Source organism: Salmo salar, chromosome ssa05 (assembly GCF_905237065.1).
Source record: "Salmo salar chromosome ssa05, Ssal_v3.1, whole genome shotgun sequence".
NCBI lineage: Eukaryota > Metazoa > Chordata > Actinopteri > Salmoniformes > Salmonidae > Salmo > Salmo salar.
In genome coordinates, this window is record NC_059446.1 from 49,913,485 (window position 1) to 49,936,203 (window position 22,719).

Below are 22,719 nucleotides of genomic sequence, written 5' to 3' on the forward strand. Positions count from 1 at the left end.
ACAAATTAGTGCCACTTACGTCATGAGACTGAGCTGCCCTCGGTCTCAAAGAGCATGCTATCATTAGAAAAACAATTGCCCAGTCAAACGGTCAGCCAAGCCAAATGACCTCCGCTGACAGTGTTTTTGAGTCCCCCTAGCAACCATTCATTAGCCCCGTCAGCCGGCATCACAGGACGACACACAAATGGACTATAGCTCAAGAAAGGAAGAACAGTGGTGGAAAAAGTACCCGATTGTCATATAGTGGCAAGAAAAAACATGTGAACACTGGAAATACCTGGATTTCTGCATAAATTTGTCAAAAAATGTGATCTGATCTTCATCTAGGTCACAACAATAGACAAACACAGACTGCTTAAACTCACAAACAAATATTTGTTTTCATGTATTTATTGAACACACCGTGTAAACATTCACAATGCAGGGGGGGAAAAGTTTGTGAACCCTTGGATTTAATAACTGGTTGACCCTCCTTTGGCAGCAATAACCTCAACCAAATGTTTTCTGTAGTTGCAGATCAGACCTGCACAATGGTTAGGAGGAATTTTGGATCATTCCTCTTTACAAAACTGTTTCAGTTCAGCAATCGTCTTGGAATGTCTTGTGTGAACTGCTCTCTTGAGGTCATGCCACAGCATATCAATCGGGTTGAGTTCAGGACTCTGACTGGCCTACTCCAGAAGGCGCATTTTCTTCTGCTGAAGCCATTCTGTTGTTGATTTACTTCTGTGTTTTGGGTCGTTGTCCTGTTGCATCACCCAACTTCTGTTGAGCTTCAATTGGCAGACAGATAGCCTAACATTATCCTGCAAAATGTCTTGAAAAACTTGGGAATTCATTTTTCAGTTGATGATAGCAAGCTATCCAGGCCCTCAGGCAGCCCCAAACCATGGTGCTCCCTCCACCATACTTTACAGTTGGGATGAGGTTTTGATGTTGATTTTTTTCTCCACACATAGTGTTGTGTGTTCCTTCCAAACAACTCAACTGTAGTTTCATCTGTCCATAGAATATTTTGCCAGTAGCGCTGGGGAATATCCAGGTGCAATTTTGCAAACTTCAGACATGCAGCAATGTTTTTTTTTGGACAGCAGTGGCTTCTTCTGTGGTGTCCTCCCATGAACACCATTCTTGTTTAGTGCTTTACATATTGTAGACTTGTCAACAGATGTTAACATGTTCCAGAGATTTCTGTAAGTCTTTAGCGGACACTCTAGGATTCTTCTTAACCTCATTGAGCATTCTGCGCTGTGCTCTTGCAGTTATCTTTGCAGGATGGCTACTCCTAGTGAGAGTATCAACAGTGCTGAACTTTCTCCATTTATAGACAATTTGTCTTACCGTGGACTGATGAACATCAAGGCTTTTAGAGATACTTTTGTAAACCTTTCCAGCTTCATGCAAGTCAACAATTATTCATCTTAGGTCTTCTGAGATCTCTTTTGTTCGAGGCATAGTTCACATCAGGCAATGCTTCTTGTGAATAGCAAACTCAAATTTTGTGAGTGTTTTTTATAGGGCAAGGCAGCTCTAACCAACATCTCCAATCTCGTCTCATTGATTGGACTCAAGAATAGCGGACTCCTGACTCCAATTAGCTTTTGGAGAAGTCATTAGCCTAGGGGTTCACATACTTTTTCCAACCTAGACTGTGAATGTTTAAATAATGTATTCAATATAGACAAGAAAAATACAATAATTGATGTGTTATTAGTTTAAGCACACTTTGTTTGTCTATTGTTGTGACTTAGATGATGATCAGATCAAAATTGATGACCAGTTTATGCAGAAATCCAGGTAATTCCAAAGGGTTCACATACTTTTCCTTGCCACTGTACATTTCTATTGGATCAAGTAAAAGTGAAAGTCACTGAGTAAACTACTGCTTGAGTAAAAGTGTAAAGTATTTGGTTTTAAATATACTTAAGTATCACAAGTGAATGTAATTGCTAAAATATACTTAAGTATCAAAAGTAAAAGTATCAATTATTTCAAATTCCTTACATTAAGCAATTAACTGATAGTCCAGATCACACTCCAATACTCAATCATTTATAAACAAAGCAAGTGTGTTAATTGAGTCCACTAGATCAAAGGCAGTAGGGATGACCAGGGATGTTCACTTGATAAGTGCGTGAATTGGACACTTTTCCTGTCCTGTTAAGCATTTAAAATGTAACAAGTACTTTTGTGTCAAGGAAAACGTATGGAGTAAAAAGTACATAATTTTCTTTAGGAATGTAGCGAAGTAAAAGTAAAAGTTGTCAAAAATATAATTAGTAAAGTAAAGTACAGATACCCCCCAAAAACTACTTAAGTATTACACTGCGTGCACAACTATTAGGCAAATTGTATTCCTCGGGATTTATTTTATTGAACAAACACAATGCTCTCAGTCAATCCAAAATGTTATTGAACCTCAAACCTGAATGTTTAACAAAGGAAAAGTGAGTTTTGTCTTTCTCAGGGAAATATATAAGTTTTCACAATTATTAGGCAACTATTAGTGTGCAGAATTATTAGGCAACTAAATTACAAAAATAATTTCTCTCAATTCACTTGTTGATTCTCCATTTTTAGAGTAAGTGTAACAGATAAGTAACACATAATGACAATTATATAACATTTTTGGCCTTTCAAAAATATTCAGTGACCAATATAGCCACCCTTATTTTCAAGAACTGCCATGACCCTTTCATCCATGAAGTCTGTCAGTTTCTTGATCTGTTCCTAATCAATTTTCACTGAAGCAGCAACCACAGCCTCCCAAATGCTGTTCAAAAAGATGTATTGTCTTCCATCACTGTAAATCTCACGTTTGAGAAGGGCCCACAAGTTCTCAATAGGATTTAAGTCAGGTGAGGAAGGGGGCCAGGTCATTATTCAGGCATCTTTGAGGCCCTTGCTGGCTAGCCAAGCAGTGGAGTACTTGGATGCATGTGATGGAGCATTGTCCTGCATAAAGATCATGGCCTTCTAGAATGCTGAGGACTTCTTCCTGTACCACTGTTTGACGAAAGAATCTTCCAGAAACTGGCAGTAGGTTTGGGAGTTGAGTTTCAGTCCATCTTCAACCCGAAAAAGTCCAACTACCTCATCCTCAATGATAGCAGCCCATACCAGTACCCCTCCATCACCTTGCTGGCACCTGACTCAAAGTGGTGCCCTGTGTCCATTACTGATCCAGCCACGAGCCCATCCATTTGCTCCATCAAGAGTCACATCATTTCATCTGTCCATAAAACCTTTGAAAAATCTTCAGGTATTTCTTCAGTCTTCAGGTATTTCTTTGCCCAATCTTGACGCTTCAACTTGTGAATCTTATTCAGTGGTTGTCTTGTTTCAGTCTTCTTGAACTTGGCCATGTCTCTGAGCACTTGACACCTTATACTTCTGAACACTCCAGGTAGGTTGCAGTTCTGGAATACGGTGGCACTGGAGGATAATGGGTTCTTGGTAGTTTGATGTTTAATTCTTCTCAAGTCTTTTGCAGTTAATTTGCGCTTTTTCTTCCCCATGCGTTTTCTGCGCCCCAGTTGACTATTCGCAACAAAACATTTGAATGTCCGGTGGTCACAGCTCAATAGTTGAGCTATTTAAAGAGTGTCGCATCCGTCTGAAAGGCATTTTAAATTTTTGGTTTTTCAGCGTCAGTTACATTTCTTTTTTGGCCCATTTTACCTGAGGTAATGAGGCTGCCTAATAATTATGCACACCTTGATATAAGGTGTTATTCACTTTCGCCACACCCTCCCTCATTACACAAATACATATCACCTGAAAATGATTAAATCCAATAAGCATTCAAGTTTATATGGTTTGGAGTTCGAAAATGTGAATAGTAACAATGATAAGATCAGAATAGTCACTTGCCTAATAATTGTGCACGCAGTGTACTTTAAAGTATTTTTACTCAAGTACTTTACACCACTGGAACACAGTAAAGAGAGAAAGACCGAGACAGAAAGACAGAGACAGACCATTACATGTGTAATGTATGTATTATTAGAGTGTGTGTATTCAGTAGGGGTTTGATGCTGCTAGGAGACCTGTGTGCCCACTGAACCTCTTCTGTTGCTCTGCTCTGCCATCAGTGCCTTAATGGGCTGAGAGCACAAAATGTAGGTGTGTGTCCGTCCGATTTCAGGTAAATGTTTGATGAAGTAATGGAAGTTTAAATAATCAGGATAAAGACACAGTCCCCTGTGACTCCAGTCAACAAACGCAGAATGAGTGTGTGTGTGTGTGTGTGTCTGGAGGGGAACAGATGAACAGCTGGTTAGTGGGTTTTCTCCTGTCAATGCTCATTTCACTGAGTTGAAATGGATTTGCAATACCTTCAACCCCAATAGGTTTCAGTCTTGGATCAACATCATAAGCCTATTTGTATCTCCTTAGGGGATGTAATGCCTCCATGTACATTGGAGACTGGCATGTGGATTTAACGCTGGAGTTTAAATGGTTGACCTCAAGAAAATATCTTAGCGTTCCAATTCTTTACTATTATATATTAGTAATTGAATAGGATATCGATGTCCATTCTTTGCTAGATCCCAAGGAAACAATAAAACACTTTTTTAAAACTGTTTTCCGTTATTCTTCCCGCATCACAATGTTCCCTGAAGCACTGCAACATCATCTGCAACAGCATTGGGAAGATTGAACGAATCATGGGATGGATGGGAAGGAGGAAGCTGAAGAAAACAGCAAAATGTCTTGCGGTGTTGAACGTCTGAGAGCTTTGACCAATCAGAACAGGAAATGACTGGAGTCTGAGTTTCCTTAAAGTTCAGCTGTAGTCTGTCTGAATGCACCAACAGGGACGGGGAAAGGGAAAAGGGATATCTAGTCACTATTGAATGCATTCAAATGAAATGTGTCTTCCACATTTAACCAAACTCCTCTGATTCAGAGAGGTGCGGGGGGTTGCCTTAATAGAAATCATCGGTGGCCGGGGAGCAATTGTTGTTGGGGGTTAAGTGCCTTGCTCAACGGCAGGACGGCAGATTTTTCCACCTTGTCGGCTCAGGGATTCAAACCATTGACCTTTCGATTACTGGCCCAACGCTCTTAACGCTAGGCTACCTGCCCCGAGTCACAGAGGCATCTTACTAAGGCCCAGAAATGGGGAATTAATCAACTTCACAAAGATGCCAATGGTACATGACATGTGATCATCACATCGTATCTTGAGAACACTTTCAATATTGGAAAAGAGTATCAAGCTCTGCAACATTTATTTTTAACCAGTCACAATTGTGACAAATTGGCTTCTAGTTAATTATAAATAATACACAGGAGGGACTATAATGCCATTTTGTTATATCAAGTGCAAAGATTTGAACATGTTTCTTGAGGATGAGTTCACCAAATTCAATTAAAGTTGTAACGCAAGACTGACCTCACGACTCACGAGGCCACTGATAGCATGTCTTCAGGGCTTTTTCATTAGAATCTGTTGCATCATGTAAATAAATGCACTATTTATTGACTTTCTTAGTCAATTCAACATTTCTACTGTATGCATTTGAAACACTCAGCATATTCTAAAATATTACAGTGGTCCTTTGACTTTGAATAGGGGTGGTGAAGGCAGAGAGGAAATATGTGACAGTAAACATTTTGCAGAATTTTGTCATAAGCAATATTTTTATTTTCAATGACAGCAGTCATATAACACTGTACATGAAAAGCTTGATGTTTTCCCCCGCAGTAAACACAAGTTAGAGTTGAAAAGGGACCACAGTGGATCCTTTCCCACTTGCAGAGGAGGGATACACTGAACGGTGACCAGCCCGCCCACCGTGTGGTTTCGTGTTTCATGTAAATATAGTGCCTAATGACAGTGTCAGAGCATAGATGCTATTATACCCTTCAAACCAGAGGTCATCTCTGCTGCCTGCCACACCCTAGGGTGGGGCCACCTCAACACCGCGGTTATAGGCCCGGCTTTTGCCCTAACCAAAATGACAGACATTTTATCTTTACATTTTCTCTGGGGTTTCGCAGTCGGGGAGTGCTGAGAATTCTCGGTGAAGCGAACATGAGGTTGGCAGAGACTGGGTGATTAGTGGCATTGTCTTTTTCTTTTTTTGACCTTTAACTAATAAAGGTTAAACTTAATAGTTCAACCTTTGTTACTTTCTCAGTTTATTTGGTCACCTTTGAAGACCAAAACCGCAGCTTCCAGTTGATGTGAACCGCAAGAACTTTATGATAGTTGGTGTTGAACGATTGCGGAAGAGGTCAAGGCATCCATCTTACTTTGTAGTAATGTGAGCGACATCGTCATTAGAGAATAAATATATTTATCTCGGCAAAGCCCTGCTCATAATCAGTCCAAGCCACTACAATACATCAACTAATGTCCTTCAGAGTTTAGAGTTCAACCTGCTTTTGTTTGATGTCTTCTAGAATTCTTCACAAAAGATATTGAGGAACAGTAGGCAAAGAAACAATTGCTCTCAACAACACGTCACTCCAATGTGTGGCCTACATCGCTGCAGTCAAAAGGACATCCAAAGAACACAGAAAAAGCCAAAAGTGCACATTGACTAGCAGTCACAGTCCTCTCAGAACAAAGTCCAACACATGTTGTGTTCCTGATTAGGCCCACAAGACATTTCCCAGGTGTCCAGATCTCAGCCCAGCTGTCCTGGGCATCATCTGGACAAGGCAGACCAGCTCTGTCCGCTTTATTTGATCGCATATAGCGCTGGCCATGAGGAAAGGATTACTGTACGCTCAGTGCTTGTTAGTGCTGCTTTGATGTACGATCCACCTTTCTCCTCCAAAGCGTGCCGATGGTTTGAGTTTTACACTTGGAGAGCAAATGAATCCTCTGGGATGAGGCCTCGTACTGTATATTTGGCCGCGGCCACAACAGGCCACTCCTTTCATGCACTTAGTCACTGTGTGTAGAGGTTCCATCATTGAAAAGTGTTTGAGATGATTAATCCTAACACACATACATACATACATACTTTTCCACCCTGAAAATGTCAATCTTACATCATCTCAGGATGTTTCACGCATTCTATCCATTAATCTTTCCAAAGGCTCATACTTTACCTTTAGGGGGAAGCTGGCCCTGTTATTGGGGCCATATGTTTCATACTGTACGTTAAAGGGATAGTTTGGGATTTTGTCAATGAGGCCCTTCATCTACTTCCCATAGTCTTGGATACCATTTTTACGTATCGGTGTCCAGTATGAAGGAAGTTAGAGGTAGTTTTGCAAGCCAATACTAACTGGTGTTAGCGCAATGACTGGAAGTCTACTATTCCCATAGAATTCCAGTCATTGCACTATCACCAGTTAGCAATTGCACAATCACTAGAAAGCAAGTTCCTTCAAACTACACGCAGAGACAAAACAATGGTATCCACTAGTTCATTGGACTCTGGGGAAGTAGATAGAGGGCCTCATTGCCAAAACCCCAAACTATCCCTTTAAACCTATCCAGGGCCGGCCAGAACAAATCAGTTGGACGGGCATTTGATTTCCATCGAAGGGCACGTTTTTTTCACAGGCTCCTACATTTAAATGGGTTTGATAGTAAAGATATGTAATTTAACTGTAAAAATGTTTTACCTTTTAAAAAGTGGCATGATGTTTTCACCTCACTGTCAAACAAATCACTTCAAATAGTAGGTTACCTTTGCACGTTCGTCCAAAATAATTCTAGAATCCGAACAGTGCACTGTGCACCCGCCAACTTTCCCTTCAATTCACAAGTGGCTGAAACGAATCTCACTGGAGAAACCATCCGAGAGAGCGAAACAGCACCTCTCTGCCTTACTATATGTAGCACATGTAATCTGATGATGTTTGGCCAATAAAGTATGACGTGCCATACACTTGTTTTTGTCCAGACAGCATCAGCTAAATGGAGTACACATACTGAGCCAGAAGGGCGCTGTTTTTCTCACTCTAATACTTTATCTAAGATTGATGAGTCTTTCTGTCGTCGCGCATCTTGGTCAAATCAATATTAAAATATTTTATTTGGATTGGCAAGGAGGTACGGTAGGTTGGGCCAGGCCTCCTAAGGCCCACCCATAACTCTGGCTCTGAGCCTAGCGAACATCTAATAGACAGAGTGACATGTTTAAGAACCGTGATCACTGACTGATAGTACACTTTTACTGCTCTCAACTAAACATATACAGTGCCTCCGGAAAGTATTCAGACCCCTTGACCTTTTCCACATTTTCTTACGTTACAGCGTTATTCTAAATTGTACTACATAGTTTTTCCCCCTAATCAATTTACACATAATACCACCAAAATGACAAAGAAAAAACACGTTTTTAGAAATTGGCTAATTTATAAAAAAAGATTAACTGAAATTTCACAATTACCTACAGTTGAAGTTGGAAGTTTACATACACCTTAGCCAAATATATTTAAACTCAGTTTTTCACAATTCCTGACATTTAATCCAAGTAAAAATTGCCTGTCCTAGGTCAGTTAGGATCAACACTTTATTTTAAGAATGTGAAATGTCAGAATAATAGTAGAGAGAACGATTTATTTCAGATTTTATTTCTTTCATCACATTCCCAGTGGGTCAGAAGTTTACATACACTCAATTAGTATTTGATAGCATTGCCTTTAAATTGTTTAACTTCGGTCAAACGTTTCAGGTAGCCTACCACAAGCTTCCCACAATAAGTTGGGTGAATTTTGGCCCAGTCCTCCTGACAGAGCTGGTGTACCTGAGTCAGGTTTGTAGGCCTCCTTGCTCGCACATGCCTTTTCAGTTCTGCCCACAAATTTTCTTTGGGATTGAGGCCAATACCTTGACTTTGTTGTCCTTAAGCCATTTTGCCACAACTTTGGAAGTATGCTTGGGGTCATGGTCCATTTGGAAGACCCATTTGCAACCAAGCTTTAACTTCCTGACTGATGTCTTGAGATGTTGCTTCAATGTATCCACATAATTGTCCCTCTCATGATGCTATCTATTTTAAAGGCACAGTCAACTTAGTATATGTAAACATCTGACCCACTGGAATTGTGATACAATGAATTATAAGTGAAATAATCTGTCCGTAAACATTTGTTGGAAAAATTACATGTGTCATGCACCAACTGATTTGCCAAAACTATAGTTTGTTAACAATACATTTGTGAAGTGGTTGAAAAACGAGTTTTAATGAGTCCAACCTAAGTGTATGTAATCTTCCGACTTCAACTGTAAGTATTCAGACTGTTTACTCAGTACTTTGTTGAAGCACCTTTGGCAGCGATTACAGCATCGAGTCTTCTTGGGTATGACGCTACAAGCTTGGCACACCTGTATTTGGGGAGTTTCTCCCATTCTTCTCTGCAGATCCCCTCAAGCGTTGTCACGTTGGATGGGGAGCGTTGCTGCACAGCTATTTTCAGGTCTCTCCAGAGATATTCGATCGGGTTCAAGTACGGGCTCTGGCTGGGCCACTCAAGAACATTCAGAGACTAGTCCCGAAGCCACTCCTGCGTTGTCTTGGCTGTGTGCTAGGGTCATTGTCCTGTTGGAAGGTGAACCTTCACCCCAGTCTGAGGTCCTGTGCTCTCTGGAGCAGGTTTTCATCAAAGATCTCTCTGTACTTTGCTCCATTCATCTTATCCTCGATCCTGACTAGTCTCCCAGTCCCTGCCGCTGAAAAACATCCCCACTGCATGATACTGCCACCACGTTTCACCGTAAGGATGATGCCAAGTTTCCTCCAGATGTGATGCTTGGCATTCAGGCCAAATAGTTAAATCTTGGTTTCATCAGACCAGAGAATCTTGTTTCACATGGTCAGAGTCTTTAGGTGCCTTTTGGCGAGCTCCAAGCGGGCTGCCGTGTGTCTTTTACTCCAGAGTGGCTTCCGTCTGGCCAATCCACCATAATTGATTGGTGGAGTGCTGCAGAGATGGTTGTCCTTCTGGAATGTTCTCCCATGTCCACAGAGGAACTCTGGAGCTCTGTCAGAGTGACCATCGGGTTCTTTGTCCCCTCCTTGACCAAGACCCTTCTTCCCTAATTGCTCAGTTTGGCCGGGTGACCAGATCTTGGAAGAGTCTTGGTGGTTCCAAACTTCGTCCATTTAAGAATGATGGAGGCCAATGTGTTCTTGAGAACCACGTTTTGGTAACCTTCCCCAGATCTGTGCCTCGACACAATCCTGTCTCGGAGCCCTACAGACAATTCCTTTGACCTCATGGCTTGATTTTTGCTCTGACATGCAATGTCAACTGTGGGCCTTATATAGACAGGTGCGTGCCTTTCCAAATCATGTCCAATCAATTAATTTTCCACAGGTGGACTCCAATCAAGTTGTAGAAACATCTCAAGGATGATCAATAGAAACAGGATGCACCTGAGCTCAATTTTGAGTCTCATAGCAAAGGGTCTGAATACTTATGTAAATAAGGTATCTGTTTTTAATTTTATAAATGTGCAACAATTTCAAAAAACCTGTTTTCGCTTTGTTATGATGGGTTATTGTGTGTAGATTGCTGAGGATTTTTTTTATTTCATCCATTTTAGAATAAGGCTGGAACATAAAATGTGGAAAAAGTCAAGGGCTCTGAATACTTCCCGAAGGCACTGTACAACCATTGCTATGCAATTTGTAAACATAGTATCTACTGCACTCTGAATTGCTATTTTCTACTGAATATTTTGAACAATATAAACCTAGGAGTAAAAATCATAGTAGAAATACAAATTATCTTGTGTATGTACAGATTATAAATCAAGTATTTTCATGTCAAATTCAAGATTTATGAATCAGTTTTGGCATGGACTTTATTGTATGCATAATTTAAAATACAATCTGTGCATATTACTGCATTGAACAAATATATAAACGCAATAAGCAACAATTTCAAAGATTTTACTGAGTAACAGTTCATATAAGGAAATCAGTCAATTGAAATAAATGAATGAATGTTGTGACCACCATTTGCCTCATGCAGCGCGACATCTCCTTCACATAGAGTTGATCAGGTTGTTGATTGTGTCCTGTGGAATGTTGTCCCACTCCTCTTCAATGGCTGGAACACGCCTTTATACACATCGTTCGAGAGCATCTCAAACGTGCTCAATGGGTGACATGTCTAGTGAGCATGCAGGCCATGGTAGAACTGGGACATTTTCAGCTTCCAGAAATTGTGTAGATCCTTACGACATGGGGCCGTGCGTGATCATGCCCGAAACCGGAGGTGATGGCGTTGGATGAATGGCACGACAATGGGCCTCAGGATCTCGTCATGGTATCTCTGTGCATTCAAATTGCCATTGATAAAATGCAAATGTGATCGTTATCGGCAGCTTATGCCTGCCCATACCATATCCCCACCGCCACCATGGGGGTCTCTGTTCACAACGTTGATATCAGCAAACCGCTCGCCCACACGACACCATACACGTGGTCTGCAGTTGTGAGGCCGGTTGGACGTACTGCCAAATTCTCTAAAACAGAGTTTAGAGAGAAATTAACATTAAATTCTCTGGCAACAGTTCTAGTGGACATTGCTGCAGTCAGCATGCCAATTGCATGCTCCCTCAAAACTTGAGACATCTGTGGCATTTTAGAGTGGCCTTTTATTGTCCCCAGCACCTTTGTAATGATCATGCTGTTTAATCAGCTTCTTGGTCAGGTGGATGGATTATCTTGGCAAAGGAGAAATGCACACGAACAGGGATGTAAACACGTCTGCACGTACGGAACATTTCTGGGATATTTTATTTCAGCTCATGATACATGCCGTCATTAACACTTTACATGTTGCATTTATATTTTTGTTCAGTGTAGTTTCATGAACGAGGCCTCTCAAATATTTCCAATTGTATTTCTCTGTGGGTGAGACAGAGGAGCACAGGAGGCCCGAAGTGAAATATCCTGCAAGGTGAGGCGCTGTTGCAACATGCACCCTGACAAGGGAAAGAGAGATAGAAAGGCTGCATACTCGGACTGTATGGGAGTTACCTGTGCACTAGTCTCTCTCTCTCTCTCTCTCTCTCTCTGTGTGTGTGTTGAAGTGTCTGACTCTGAACACCCATGTGTGCAGTTACAGATTCCCTGGGTACATAGTGGGAACATGTAAAAGTCCTGGGATTCTGTAGTGTTTAATCTAGATACCCTAATAACGATGCCATCAGTGAGACTGTTCCACCTTCAAAAATCCCATACGCCTCCTTGAAGCCCCTTTAATGCTTATCTCTAGTCTCAGGGTCAGAGCTGTGGTTAGGTATGTTGATTAAAGTGGGTCAGGCTGTCTACGCACCCCAGGGAGTCTTAAGGTATTTTTTCATGTATGCATCTGGCTGAGGGTTGGGATATCAGAGAGGATGATTGATAGGGTACTTGAAGGCGGAGAGCTGATTCAGTCAGCCTTTTCCGTGTTCAATCCGCCACACTCATGTTTACTATCATTTATCAGGGTCGTGTTCATTATGCACCAAGTGTAAGAAAGTGAATTGAAACAGGGAGGGACTATTTGGACTTGTCCTATAAGAAACTCATTTGGGTTTTAAAACATTTTCCTTTTAGTGCCGTAATGAGCACAAACCAGATTTATTTAGTCAGTTAAGAACAAATTCTTATTTACAATGACGGCCTACCCCGGCCAAACCCTGACCCGGATGACGCTGGGCCAATTTTGCGCCGCTCTATGGGACTCCCAATCACGGCCGGTTGTGATACAGCCTGGAATCGAACCAGGGTCTGCAGTGACACCTCTAGTACAGATGCAGTGCCTTAGGCCTCTGCGCTACTCGAGAGCCCATGGAGGTATTCCACAACAGATTCAGTCGATCTTACTCAAATATTCTCAAAAGGTCACCTACATAGCTTCATCATAAAAGTGAATGACCAGTATAAAAACTCTACTATCTCAGCTATGAAAACCATCAAGACATTAAAGTGGCAATCAGCAGTTGAAACAATAAAGTGTACTCCCCGCCACTGTTTCACCAAAAAGCTGAGGGATGGGGCTAGAGAAATGTAACCACTCAATTTCATAGATAGAGCTATGGATGCAAGGACTGACCATCCATGATATAAAAATTATAGTAATCATATTTTGAGGCTATACAGTGTTTGTATACATTGACTGCGTTTACAAACATTGGAGTAAAACAAGCTTATATTGTGGGTTTTGATGGGTTACGACAGTTGAACTCATGAGACATTTATAAGTTATATTCTTCAAGAATCAATGGGTACATATTATTAATTTATAAGTTAAAAAATGGATGTAGTTACTTCAGATTGTCCCTTTAATGAACTGTCAAACATAATGAGGCTGATGTACCACTGCAAGGTCAATTACTTTATTTTCATAAAAAAAAAACAAAAAAAACAGGTCCATTATTTTTAGTACAGTCAACTTGATGTGAAACAAAACTAAGATTAGAAAGGCAAAGGGTCACTCAAAGAGTAAAATTAAACAGGGAAGACTGAGGCAGAGACAACAATCCTAACAGTCAGAGTTCCTATTGAATAACACTTACTGGTACTCACATTAGTGTTTGTGAAACTGTCTGTGTGGATCTGATTTACCATGGAAGCTAGAAAGCGTACAGTAGTAAGAGAGACGACCAAGAGGACACCTATTCCCCATTTACAGAAAAGGTTCACTAAACCAGAAGTAACAGTCTGTGCTTGCACACGGAGGGCCAAAAGAACCGTCTGGATTATGCTTCCTGATTGGATGGCCGACAAAGTGTATTTTTCTGGATAATGTCCATTGGTGAGAACAATGGCAAGAGAAAGCTCTGAGTCCAGGTCCTCCGAGAGGTGGCTCTGGGAAGAATAAGGAGAAGAGAAAGGTTCAGTACGTCAGTCCAGATATCTTACTTGACATTGCAGAGGGAGCGAGAGAGCGAGAGAAAGGCGGGGGTTGACTCATGTGGAACTCAATTTACCATCCCTTTGGTGACTTCTTCCCAGGCTTGTTTTTACAACATGGTGCTCAAAACGACACAGGCAATTAAAAAAGGGATTAAAAACACAGCTGATCGAGGCGAATGACGACAGCGCTCTCCATTTCACAGTGAATTACTCATCAACGCTGCCACAAATAAAAGATAATCATTTGCACAAACTATAAAAAAAAAAAAACAGCATGGAGCTACACAAGTTCAATTGGAGACATGAAGCATAATCATTAAATCTAGACATCTTGTCAGTCAGAGTTTTCAGATAAAAATATATCATGCAGAACTGGTCCTCAGTCATGTCAAACAGGGAATCACGTCAGCTCTACAAAATACAGTGGGAAGAAAATGTATGTGAGAACCCTTTGGAATTACCTGGACTTCTGCATAAATTGGTAATACAATTTTATCTGATCTTCATCTAGGTCACAACAAATAGACAAACACAGTCTGCTTAAACTAATAACAAACAATTATACGTTTTCATGTCTTTCTTGAACACACTGTGTAAACAGTGCAAGGTGGAAAAAGTATGTGAACCCTTGGATTTAATAACTGGTTGACCCTTCTTTGGCAGCAATAACCTCAACCAAATGTTTTCAGTAGTTGCGGACCATTCCTCTTTACAAAACTGTTTCAGTTTAGCAATATTCTTGGGGTGTCTTGTGTAGAGGTCGACCGATTAATCGGACTGGCTGATTAATTAGGGCCGATTTCAAGTTTTCATAACAATCGGTAATCGCTATTTTTGGCCACCGATTTGCCGATTTTAATATTTATTTTATTTATTATTATTTTTATTTTTTTTAACCTTTATTTAACTAGCAAGTCAGTTAAAGAACACATTCTTATTTTCAATGATGGCCTAGGAACGGTGGGTTAACTGCCTTGTTCAGGGGTAGAACGACAGATTTTTACCTTGTCAGCTTGGGGATGCAACCTTACGTTAACTAGCCCAACGCTCTAACCACCTGTTTTACATTGCCATGGTAAGTTGCTAGCTAGCATTAAACTTATCTTATAAAAAACAATCAATCAATCATAAACACTAGTTAACTACACATGGTTGATGATATTACTAGTTTATCTAGCCTGTCCTGCTTTGCATATAATCGATGTGGTGCGCATTCGCGAAAAAGGACTGTCTTTGCTCCGATGTGTACCTAACCATAAACATCAATGTCTTTCTTAAAATCAATACACAAGTATATATTTTTAAACCTGCATATTTAGTTAATATTGCCTGCTAACATGAATTTCTTTTAACTAGGGAAAATGTGTCACTTCTCTTGCAAACAGAGTCAGGGTATATGCAGCAGTTTGGGCCGCCTGGCTTGTTGTGAACTGTGAAGACTATTTCTTCCTAACAAAGACAGCAGACTTCGCCAAACGGGGATGATTTAACAAAAGCGCATTCGCGAAAAAAAGCACAATCGTTGCACGACTGTACCTAACCATAAACATCAATGCCTTTCTTAAAATCAATACACAGGAGTATATATTTTTAAACCTGCATATTTAGCTAAATGAAATCCAGGTTAGCAGGCAATATTAACCAGGTGAAATTGTGTCAGTTCTCTTGTGTTCGTTGCACGCAGAATCAGGGTATACAGAATCTGGTTCGTTGCGAATTAATTTGCCAGACTTTTACGGAACTATGAAATAACATTGTAGGTTGTGCGATGTAACAGGAATATTTAGACTTATGGATGCCACCCGTTAGATAAAATACGGAACGGTTCCATATGTCACTGAAAGAATAATGTTTTCGAGATGATAGGTCATTAATATGGTCAAATCCGGAAACTAAGGTTTATTATATTATAGTTAAGTCTATGATTTGATAGAGCAGTCTGACTGAGCGGTGGTAGGCAGCAGCAGGCTCGTAATAGTCAAAGGTATATGGTTTAGAGAGAAATAGTCGACGCGTCATAATTCCTGTAATAACTTGCGGCTGAACTTGAAAGGGGTTCCTTCGTTATTTTACCGTTCATGTCTTCCATAGAGAATGTCTTGATTTACTTCAAATAAGGTCTGTGTTTTGTGCTTAAACCGCCTCGGCGTTTTCATACCCGTGTAAATCTCACTAGGTAACGTTTGTCAACATATTTTCATAAATCCACTCTACAAAAAAAATGACCTTCGCTTATATTGATCAGAGTTGTATCCTATGGATATCTACACAGTTATAAAATTGGCAAGGTGGTGTAAGCCTAAACCAAACAGACCTTATTTTAAGTTAATCTAAAAATATCCTATGGAATAAATGAAGGAACCGCTTTTCAGATTTTGCTAGAAGGTGTCATGGGAATTATGACTCGCACTTTGGTAGTCAATTCTTACCATGCCCATTATTAAAATAGGATTTCCTGCATATAGAAATTACAGTTTTTGTTTTCAGCATTCATCACAGGTAACTTAAACTCTATTTTTATTATTCAAACAGTTGAGAGTATGTCTCCTAAGCAGACTCTTCAGTATCATTGTCACTTCAGAGCTGTGTGTGTGTGTGTGTGTGTGTGTATGTATATATATATACACATACACACAAAAATCATAATAATAATAAGCCGATTAAATTGGTATCGGCTTTTTTGGTCCTCCAATAATCGATATCGGCGTTGAAAAATCATAATCGGTTGACCTCTAGTCTTGTGTGAACTGCTCGAGGTCATGCCACAGCATCTCAATTGGGTTGACTCTGTCAGGACTCTGACAGGGCCACTCCAGAAGGCGCATTTCTTCTGTTGAAGCCATTCTGTTGTTGATTTACTTCTGTGTTTTGGGTCGTTGTCCTGTTGCATCACCCAACTTCTGTTGAGCTTCAATTGGCAGACAGATAGCCTAACATTATCCTGCAAAATGTCTTGATAAACTTGGGAATTCATTTTTCGGTTGATGATAGCAAGCTGTCCAGGCCCTGAGGCAGCAAAGCAGCCCCAAACCATGATGATCCCTCCACCATACTTTACAGTTGGGATGAGGTTTTGATGTGCTGTGCCTTTTTTCCCCCCCCAAACCTAGTGTTGTGTGTTCCTTCCAAACAACTCAACTGTAGTTTGATCTGTCCACAGAATATTTTGCCAGTAGCGCTGGGGAACATCCAGGTGCAATTTTGCAAACTTCAGATGTGCAGCAATGGTTTTTTGGGACAGCAATGGCTTTTTCTGTGGTATCCTTCCATGAACACCATTCTTGTTTAGTGTTTTACATATTGTAGACTTGTCAACAGATGTTAACATGTTCCAGAGATTTCTGTAAGTCTTTAGCGGACACTCTAGGATTCTTCTTAACCTCATTGAGCATTCTGCGCTGTGCTCTTGCAGTTATCTTTGCAGGATGGCTACTCCTAGTGAGAGTAGCAACAGTGCTGAACTTTCTCCATTTATAGACAATTTGTCTTACCGTGGACTGATGAACATCAAGGCTTTTAGAGATACTTTTGTAAACCTTTCCAGCTTCATGCAAGTCAACAATTATTCATCTTAGGTCTTCTGAGATCTCTTTTGTTCGAGGCATGGTTCACATCAGGCAATGCACTTGTGAATAGCAAACTCACAGTTTGTGAGTGTTTTTTATAGGGCAAGGCAGCTCTAACCAACATCTCAAATTGGACTCAAGGTTAGCGGACTCCTGACTCCAATTAGCTTTTGGAGAAGTCATTAGCCTAGAGGTTCACATACTTTTTCCAACCTAGACTGTGAATGTTTAAATAATGTATTCAATATAGACAAGAAAAATACAATAATTTATGTGTTATTAGTTTAAGCACACTTTGTTTGTCTATTGTTGTGACTTAGATGAAGATCAGATCAAAATTGATGACCAATTTATGCATTTATCCAGTAATTCCAAAGGGTTCACATACTTTTTCTTGCCACTGTACATTTCTATTGGCAACGTTCCAGAACATTGCGACTCCTGAACGCATACCTGATATAAGGCTTCTGATATAATCTACATTGTTCTTTATGAAGTATGAATCCATGTTAAAAAGTGGTTGGAGGTGATTTATGATTGGATTTCTTTTATTTTTTATTCAAAAAGTTGTACAGTTAAAACCTACAAACCCCAGAGGACAGACACATCCATTTCCAACGTGGTACTCACCTGGGGATCAGTAGTTGGAGATCAGTAGCTGATCAACTTCTTGACGGCGTCAAAGCACTTCCACTTGTCTGGGATGTAGAAGGGTTCGAAGATGTGGGGGAAGGGAGTGTCGTAGCCGCATACTCTAGCGATGGGCGCCTCTAGGTTGAGGAAGCATTCCTCCTGTGGACACACAACAGATACGTGGTCAGCCTCACTCTCTCAGCAGTCACATCACATCCCTCTGGACATGGATGACAGGCTCTGCTGGTGTTTGGGTATTCGCAACAATTCGTGTTCAGTAGGGCATGCGTTGGATAGATTTTGCAAGAGGAAATCCGAAAGTACTTGTAGTCAGATATGTTCAAATAGTACCTCCCCGTACCGCCATCCTTCTTGTGCCTAAACATGACCAAGTTAATGCAACTGTTTATCGGACTTTGCATTACACACATAGGGACAGCATTTTTCTTGACCACATTCCCTAAATTCTAGACCACAGCTGAATCTGGTAATGAATGGTGTGGCTGTTGAACAAGTTGAGAAGACCAAATTACTTGGCGTTACCTTAGATTGTAAACCGTCATGGTCAAAACATATAGATTCAATGGTTGTAAAGACGGGAGAGGTCTGTCCGTAATAAAGAGATGCTCTGCTTTTTGACACCACACAATTCAATTTCTGCAGGCTCTAGTTTTGTCTAATCTTGATTATTGTCCAGTCGTGTGGTCCAGTGCTGCAAGGAAATACCTAGTTAAGCTGCAGCTGGCTCAGAACAGAGCAGCACATCTCACTCTTCATTGTAATCAGAGGGCTGATATAAATACTATGCATGCCAGTCTCTCTTGGCTAAGAGTTGAGAAGAGACTAACTGCATCACTTATTATTATAAGAAACATTAATGTGCTGAAAATCCCAAATTGTTTGCATAGTCAACTTACACACAGCTCTGACACACACACACTTACCCCACCAGACATGCCACCAGACATCTTTTCACAGTCCCCAAATCCAGAACAAATTCAAGAAAGTGTACATTATTATATAGAGCCATTATTGCATGGAACTCCGTTTAATCTCACATTGTTCAAATGAACAGCAAACCTGGTTTCAAAAAACAGATGAAGCAACACCTCACGGCACAACGCCTCTCCCCTATTTCACCAGATAGTTTGTGTGTATGCATTGATATGTAGGCTACGTGTGCCTTTAAAAATGTTTTATGTAGTTCTGTCCATGAGCTGTTCTTGTCTACTCATGTTCTGTATTGTGTCACGTTTCATGTTTTGTGTGGTCCCCAGGAAGAGTAGCTGCTGCTTTTGCAACAGCTAATGGGGATCCTAATACAATATCAAATACCAGAATAAAGGCCCCTGTTCTGTGCTTGACAACGAGACAGTGAAGTGGAATCAGTTTCACTGTCATGGCTGTAGACACAGTAATACTAGAAGTGCTTCACTGAAACATTTCCAACAGGTTCAGTGAATTCACTACCACTACCCTTAAAAGTTGGAGACAAATGGCTTATTTAAAATCACAACTCAGAGCTGGCCAACGCACAGCTTGTGTTTTGGCAGTGCTTGTAAACAAGCCATCACTCATGTCTCTATTGGCTTTTGACCTCCTCCCACAGCATTTGAATGCGATGAAGGGGCCAATAGCTTCCACAGGAGAGAAAAGCCATCGCTGAGCCAAATTAGCCATAAGGTCTTAGTAACTAGCATTCACACACACACACACACACACACACACACACAGACAGTCAGGCTAGCCCTACTCTGTAGACATTGTTGTATTTGCATGTTTCTGCAGCAATATGTTTTTCATCTCCTCAAAAACATCTGGCAGGGTTCAGAAGAACGTCAGGCTCCATGAGAAAGCCTTTGTGCGTCTCCTTATTTCACGGACTGTAAAAACACAAGAGAGAGCCTGCAGATGCGCGTCGGCTCCATGGCCCCAGTACCATGCCAGGTCCGCGGAGTCTAATTCACATCTATAGCTTTAGCATTGCCAGCAGCGGCATGTCTCAGGATGCTTTGATATATTAAAAGGGAATTAGCAGACATACAAAATGGTCCTCTCGGTCATAAAGGCTTACTGTACCACGAGACGGGAATACATATGCAGTATACACTATTACCACTGTGGTACAACAGAGGTCATAAATCAGTGTTAAAAGCAATTCAGTTTTTTTCCCAGGTGTTAGGTTCTAAATGAACCTATTAACTCACGGACGATTAGTAAAGCTTAAACCAAGTTAATTCACCCATTGGGTCAATAGAGCTGCACAAAGACATGTTTCCACCAGTGGTAGTATATATATATATACACACACACCCCGATTTGGGTGGAGTATCCTCCGCCTCTTTAAATCTTACATCTTTATTGCTAGGCAAGAAGTTAAGTGATACGGGCCACAAACTGTTCCTTCTCCCTTAGGGTGACCTGACCTCGACCCGCTTCCTCACTAATCCACAGCTCTCCGCCCTTATCAGTGCCTGCCAACATCTGATCGTCTTCCCTGCACTCAGTACATTCCAAGTTTAATTGCCTCCACCATATACATTCCTCCTACAGATAACCATTAACTTCTGGTGTACACCCTCTAGACCATAGCACTCAATATTTCAATAGAATACCCGATAATTAACACTGTTCCAAGTTTAAGAGTCAGAACCCAGAATCCATCACAAGTTTACAGTGTGCTCATGTGTATGGCTCATGGCCCACTGTAGTGTATCAAAGGGGGGGTGGGGGTGTCATTACTCAGCCCACAACAGGCATCCCCACTCTGCCTTGCTAATTCGTGGTGATTAGCTTTAATGGATGCCTGCAGTTAGTGCCAGCCAGCATCCCCTCCCCATCCAGCCCTACCCCTCCTTGGCTAAGTGGGCCAAACGGTTTCCGTGGATAAGTCCTTCTGTCGCCTCCAACAGTCTAGGGCAGAGCTGGGAGACTGGGCATGATGCATTGTATGTATAAGACCATACGTTCACATATTCTATAGTTAAATATATCTATCCACCTATTGCACCTAGTTGAGGCAAGAACATGAATCAATTTAGCCTCTAAGGTTAAAATCGTATAAGCCCCAAATTAGTTTTCACAGTCTTAAAGAACTTTAATAGCTCTTCAACACTTGGAAGGTGGAAGATTTTCTTGATGCAGAACTCTCAGAAAGGACGCTCACAATGTCTGGCGGTGGCATGTATGCCACTAAGGAAAATAAAAAAAATTGAGCTGCGATGACTAATTATATTCTTTGACCAGTTGTCCTTGCCATGTTGCTCAGTGGAAAGCTATTCCTGGTCATGGGGGCTAGGAGTGTAACAGTGTAAAAGGCAGACACGTGTGTGGCAGCTGGAGAGGGCCTGCAGTGGACTTCAGTGACAGATTGACAGCACACTTAAATCATGAAGACGAAGATTAAAACTTAAGATGAGTCTGGTCAGGCCTGCATTTTTGTAGAGTTACATCAGAGGTGTGATAAATCCTGTCAGACTTTTTGAAAGAATGGCAACATGTAGCCTAGTCCATGTAGCCTAGTCCATCTCTCCTAATTTACTGTCTTGATAGAGGACCATCCGTGTCTCTAGAGTGCAGAGCATTAAGGGAGAACGTCTCATGAGACAGTCTATGATCCACAGGCAGACAAAGACAGTACTAAAGGCTTTTTCCTGTCAGATTCCAAACTGTAATCTCCTCTAAATACACTTACTTACTGGAAGCAGGAGAAAAGAACAGTCTGGTTGCTTGTCACCACAGCTAAATGGTGATGTGCCACAGAACTCCGATTTCCCTCAAATCGCTGTTTATCTTTGGAGAAAACACATCATTATATGCAATCTGACTTAAATGTCTGCATATAAATGACAAAATGGCGGACTGCATCTCTCGAGGAGGCAATATTGAAAAATGTAAAAATACCAACTGGCGGGGGTTTAGATTTGCAGTTGGGCTTTTTGCCTCCTGTCACACGGAAAAAGTGTGTCAGCGACAGCCACAGATTGGGGAATTCAGTCACTCCCGGGTTATACCAATATTACTAAATGGGACTGCCAACAACGACAAATCACACACTGCCCTCTGGGCACACACTAGCTGAATCCGTATTGTGACTAGGAATCACCGTGGAAAATACATTGGATTTGAAATAAGTAGTCAACCAGTTATATGTTTTGATCTAATTTGAACCAGCGTTGTAAACATTGAAATTAGGATAAAATGTTCACTTAAATACATTGACTTAACCTGACTAACAGGTTGTTACATTAATCTAATTTCAACATAATTATCAGAACTATGTAATGTTGAAATTGCATTGAAAATGTCATGTAGAAACATAAATCTTTTTCATCCTACATTCAATTGGGAAGTTGAAATTTTGTTGAATTTCATGTCATTTGGACATTTTTAGGACTGACCCCATTTAGTCGACTGGTCGATTGTTTGGTTGATAGGCTGTTGGTCAACAAATACTTTTTTATATTTAGTCCCAAATATAGTGCCTTCGGAAAGTACTCAGACCCCTTGATTTTTTCCACATTTTGTTAACCTCTATGGGCTAGGTGGGACGCTAGCGTCCCCCCCGTGGTGCACTCCATCAACAGCAGGTGCATTTCAAGAGCGGCAAATTTGAAACCAAATAAATGTCAAAATTCAAATTTTTCAAACATACAACTATCTTACACCCTTTGAAAGATAAACAT

At 40.9% G+C, this 22,719-nt stretch overlaps 1 protein-coding gene across 1 annotated transcript in view; it reads right to left on the minus strand.

Annotated features, from left to right (window-relative positions):
- Positions 1–13,301: 13,301 nt before the first annotated feature.
- The window catches only part of LOC106605051 (2-oxoisovalerate dehydrogenase subunit beta, mitochondrial), an 86,720-nt gene continuing 77,302 nt past the window's right edge, over positions 13,302–22,719 (minus strand). The window contains exons 10-11 of the mRNA XM_014200299.2: positions 18,032–18,193; positions 13,302–13,787 (exon numbers count right to left, since the gene is read on the minus strand). Coding sequence (XP_014055774.1) covers positions 18,053–18,193 — 141 coding nt within the window. The 3' untranslated portion in view covers positions 13,302–13,787; positions 18,032–18,052. The remainder of the gene's footprint in view (positions 13,788–18,031; positions 18,194–22,719) is intronic.